The 5,117-nt window shown below is 39.7% G+C and overlaps 1 protein-coding gene across 1 annotated transcript in view; it reads right to left on the reverse strand.

The window, feature by feature from the left end:
- LOC109915920 (galactoside alpha-(1,2)-fucosyltransferase 2-like) overlaps positions 1 to 4,363 on the reverse strand; it is a 19,144-nt gene extending 14,781 nt beyond the window's left edge. The window contains exon 1 of the mRNA XM_048609987.1: positions 4,246 to 4,363. Within this exon, the coding sequence (XP_048465944.1) occupies positions 4,246 to 4,363 (118 nt within the window). The remainder of the gene's footprint in view (positions 1 to 4,245) is intronic.
- Positions 4,364 to 5,117: the final 754 nt, after the last annotated feature.

A 5,117-nucleotide genomic window follows, 5' to 3' on the forward strand; every position in this document is an offset into this window, starting at 1 on the left:
GGTTAGTCATGGCTCACATCAACTCCAGCCTCCCAGATTGCCTTGATCTCTTGCAATTCACCTACCGATGCAACAGACCCATGGCAAATGCCATCTCCCTGGCCCTACACTCATACCTGGAACATCTGGACAACAAGGATACCTACATCACACTCCTACCTATTGACTGCAGCTTTGCCTTCAACATCGTTATTCCAAACAAACCCATCTCCAAACTCCAGCACCTAGATTTCTGCTACCCCCTCTATAACCGGATTCTTGACTTCCTGACCAACAGACCGCAGTCAGTAAGAACAGGCAACAACGTCTCCTCTACAATAATCCTCAATACCCGTGTCCTGCAAGGTTGCATACTCAGCCAAATTCCACGCCAACTACATTTACAAGTCTACTGTATTTAAGTTATAAAAGATGTAAAAGTTTGAATACACGTACAAACAGATTCCGGAATAGTTTCTTCCCCGCTGTTAGCAGACTTTTGAATGGACCTCTTAAATGTGACTGTTGATCTCTCTCTGCACCTTCTTGGCTGCCGTAACACTATCCTGCACTCTGTTCTGTTACTCTGATGCAGTTGTATAGTACGATCTGCTTTAAAGCACGTAAGAAACACTTTTCACAGTACCTCAGCACACATGACAGTAATAAATCAAATCAAATCAAATCAAATGATGGTACATTGATTGCTGAGCTACAGGCAAAGACTGTAAGATCCAGAATTGGCAAAGATGACTGATCATCTAATTTATTTTCAGTGGTGTTGAAGAAAGAATATTGGTTGTTATTTAAAATGTGCTTTTTGATCTTTAATATCCACTGGAATTGGCAAACAAAGCTTCAGTTTGACATTTCATTGCAAGAATAGTATCTTCAATAATGCAGCACTTTCTCAGCACAACACAGGATTGTTAGAAGAAAATGTTGCCTACTTCTTGAGTGGAGTTCAATGCATGACTATTTACCTGTTATTGTCATTGCTTGGGCTTGAACTTAGACTGATTTCTAAGTCCAAATGAAACCAGGTTTAAGGAATGACCCAGCAAGTCCATCTTCAGATCTCATTATGAACTTAATATTGTTTTTGTATTATAAGAAATAAATTACTTCCATCAGCTCTGTAATATTAAGAATAATTTATTGGGAAACATACTCCACTATACAAGAGGATACAAGGCATTGCATTTACACAATGCTATAACTCTTGTCTTGCCTACTTAGTTTTCTTTCCACAGCTACTGGCCAGTGATCAATAATGCAGTATTAATGCAGCGTAAAGTAGTAATAGTCAGTAGTCATGCTACTTTATTGTGTATGGCTTTAAGACACAGACAATCCAGAGCATAATACAGATAGGGTTCTCTAACACAGGACAGATACATTCTAGCCCCTATTACTCCCATTACTTACAAAACTGTTTAATGCAACAGTGTACTTAATGATCGGTATTCCTATGGTGCTCAACTCTAAAACACCCATGAATATTACAGATATAAGAAATAATGGATGAAATTTTTCTTTTGATTAAAAATATACTAAGGTTTCTCATTGTAATGAGTGGCCTTCCCACAGAATTTCATTTCAGACATAAAAATATTTCAAAGTAGTGCATTCTGCAAGTTTGTTGACAAGTTAATTCCAGAAAAAACCAAGACAGTCACATACTGATTTAAGAGTAATTTCATCCACAATTAAACATTTCTCATTAATTGTGTATATATTGTGAAATTTAATATTAAATTTCCAAACAAATGGTACCCATAAAAATCATTAGTGCAGGAAGAGACCATTTAGTCCCTCAAGCCCAAGTTGTTATTCGATTGAATCAAGGCTGACTACATCTTAACTTCAACTTCCAGACGTGATTCCTTAATATATGGCCCTCTCAAAAATCACCAATTCCAGTTTTCTAATGTTCATTTGACCTGAGCTTCAAAAGCTTTTGGGGAAGAATGTTGCAGATTTATACTGATATTTATTTTGTGAAGGAACACTTCCTGACATCACTTCTCAATGGCTTAGCTATACTTTGAAGGCTATATCTTTTTGTGGACTTTTCCATCAGACAAAATAATCCCTGGAAATCCTCTAATCATCTTAAACACCCATATAGATAGCCCTTTAACCTTCTATACTTGAGGAAATAAAAGTCTAAATTATACATCTGTCCTCATAATTTAATTCATTTAAAGTTCAATAACTTTCCTGATGAAGACCAGACTGATTCCTGGAATACCAAGTCTAACATATGGAGGGAGACTGGAACATTTTGGACTATATCACTGGAGTTTAGAGGAATAAGTGTGTATCTCATAGAAATCTATAAAATTCTAAATGGGCTAAACCAGATAGATGCAGGAAGAATGTCCCCGATAACTGGGGAGCCCAGAACCACAGGTCACAGTCTAAAGATGTGGGGTTAGGCGACTTAAGATAGATGAGGAATAATTTCTTGACGTACAGGGTGATAAACCTGTAGAACTCTGCCTCAGAAAGCAGTTGATGCCAAAACATTGAATGTTTTAAAGGAGATAAACAAGGTGGCAAAAACATATTCACTCAAATAAGCATTTTCCAATTGAATACACATTACAGCTATTCTAACTTGTCATTATCAACTGGATAATTGGTGTCTCCGTGATCAGGACAGTCTGCTATTATTTTGACTGTTGAAACAGAAACATCATTAGCTGCATAGAAATAATATTTTCCACTTTGATTCACTATTTAAAAATATCATAGGTTTAATGCATCAAATTATTTTCACTCATTTCCAGTTTTGCACTGTCTTATATTCTTCCTGATGAATTAAAAATGATTTGTCAATATTTTGTAAGTTTGTTGTCTTACAGTAATGTTGAAATTCAACATTGAAAATCCTATCATAATAAAGTACTATTTCTTAACAATTTATTTTCTGAATTACAAGGGTATCCACATCCCTTTCCAGGTGATTGCTCTATACAAATATGTACTGCATTTCTGCATGTAACATATCCACGAATTTCATGACTGTCCCACCTCCCTCCTGCATCTCTAACTATGGGCACACATGCTGTGCTATTACTTCTGGCCTCTCAGTACAACCTGCCAGCATTGGAATATCGCATTTTTTTTGGGTCTGCAACAACTAGTGGAAGTTATTCCAGCTTTCACACCTAATATAAATGCTCCAGGCTTTTAAATCTAATTGGAGGGCTTCCAGAAATTAATTTAAACAGTAAATCATGAGTAAAAAAAAATGCAAATTATTTATTTTGACATTGTGATCGTCCAGGAAGGACATTCAGCCAATCAGGCTATGTTCTGGCAAGGTATTGAGTGTCTCCAAAGAGATTGCCATGCTAACAAAATCTCTAACAGCAATAATTTTTTTTCATACATTATACAGATTAATAAAATAATCAATAAAGCTAAGACAAAGTTTGTTGCAAGACAGTGATATATCCAAAGGTTCAGGTGACATTAATAAACTGCTCAAACCATTTGATATAGTATTAGTGTTACGATCAAGTGAGGAAGGACAATCCATCTGTTTAACTCCCTTTCAGTCAGTTGCAATGTTTTTTCTTCAGTAGTTTGTACCTATTGCACTTCAATTAAACTTAGTCAACCAGATCAAAAACGGAGAGATAATTCCAAAGTTTATCTTGAGTGGAGTTTGAGGTTTCCTCGACAGTAGACGGAGGGGGAGCACCTGAGCTTTCTGACAGACCTTCTGGCTGTTCTGAGGGGCCAGGTATGTTTTGCTCCTGCCCTGTTTGTGAGGTAATGGATTTCAGGTGATCCACGTGTTTGTTCTGGACTGTATCACTTGCCCGAACTTTGTAAGTCACAGGACCTGACCTCGTGTCTACCTTGCCTCGTACCCATACAAGGCCATTTCCATGGTTTCAGCACCAAACTTCGTTCCCTGAATCAAAGTATCTCTCTCTCACTCTCTCCCCTTAGAGAAAGCATTTGGCCGGCACTGGCATTCCTGCTGCCGTTTCACACCCCCCCCTCCCCCAGGTCTGGAAATATCAGGTTGAACTTGGTGCAGAGTCTTCTCCCGATCAGCAACGCCATTGGAGCTATCCCTGTTGTCACGTGTAGGGTGGTCCTATAATCGAATAAGAACCAGAACAGTTTGGTCTCAAATGATACTGTAGGCTGCTTCTTTAAGCCTGCATTCAACGTTTGAACCACTCTTCCCGCTAGACCATTGGAATAACAGATAGTATAGACCTGTCCTTATGTGCTGAATACCTTTGGACTTTAGGAAGTATTTGAATTCCCTGCTGGTAAATGACGTTCCATTGACCATGACCAATACTTCCAGGAGCCCGTGTATCGTGAATGATACTCGCAGGTTCTCAATCGTCATCCCTGAATTGGCTGAACGAACTTTATGCACATCCAACCACTTTGAATGGGCATCCATAATGACCAGGAACATTGAGCTCACGAATGGACCGGCACAGGGTTGACCTGGACATTCCCATGAATGTGGGGATGTGGCTGGTGGTAATGTGTCCTTGTCGGCACTCTGGATTCTACACCACCAACAGTTATGTCAGCATCCATCCCTGGCCACCAGACATAGTTTCTTGCTAGCATCTTCATCTTGGAAACCCCTGGATAACCCTGGTGGAGTTCGACTAGTATCTGGCAGTGACCTTTACTTGGGACAATCACCCTTGCTGCCCACAGTTATGTGCCGTCTTCTAGAGTGATCAGGTCTCGTCGGGTCCAAAAAGGTTTCAATCCTGGTTGCAATCGCCCTTCTGTTTCCCCCATTACCACCAGCTGTTTCAGTTTTGCTAGGACAAGATCTTTTTGTGTCCAGTTGGATATTGTCCGTGGTGACTGGAAGGGTGTCCGGGAAGTTCAAAACCCAAACAGACTCTTCCAGGGGAGGAACCACTGGTGGAGTATCTGTCAGTAGGGGGTCGGGGGGGGAAACAGGACCTCTTTGATCGCCCTCACTTACTCTTCCAACAGGTGTATCCGGGTTTTGTCAACCCTGTAACCCAAGTAGGTTACTTGGGGTGCCTGGAACACACGTTTTTCCCGTCTAAGGTGTATACCCGCCTGGAGAACCGTTTAAGTACTATGTCCAAGTTTTCCAAGTACTCTTT

This window comes from Rhincodon typus, chromosome 22 (assembly GCF_021869965.1).
Source record: "Rhincodon typus isolate 14 chromosome 22, sRhiTyp1.1, whole genome shotgun sequence".
Taxonomy (NCBI): Eukaryota; Metazoa; Chordata; class Chondrichthyes; order Orectolobiformes; family Rhincodontidae; genus Rhincodon; species Rhincodon typus.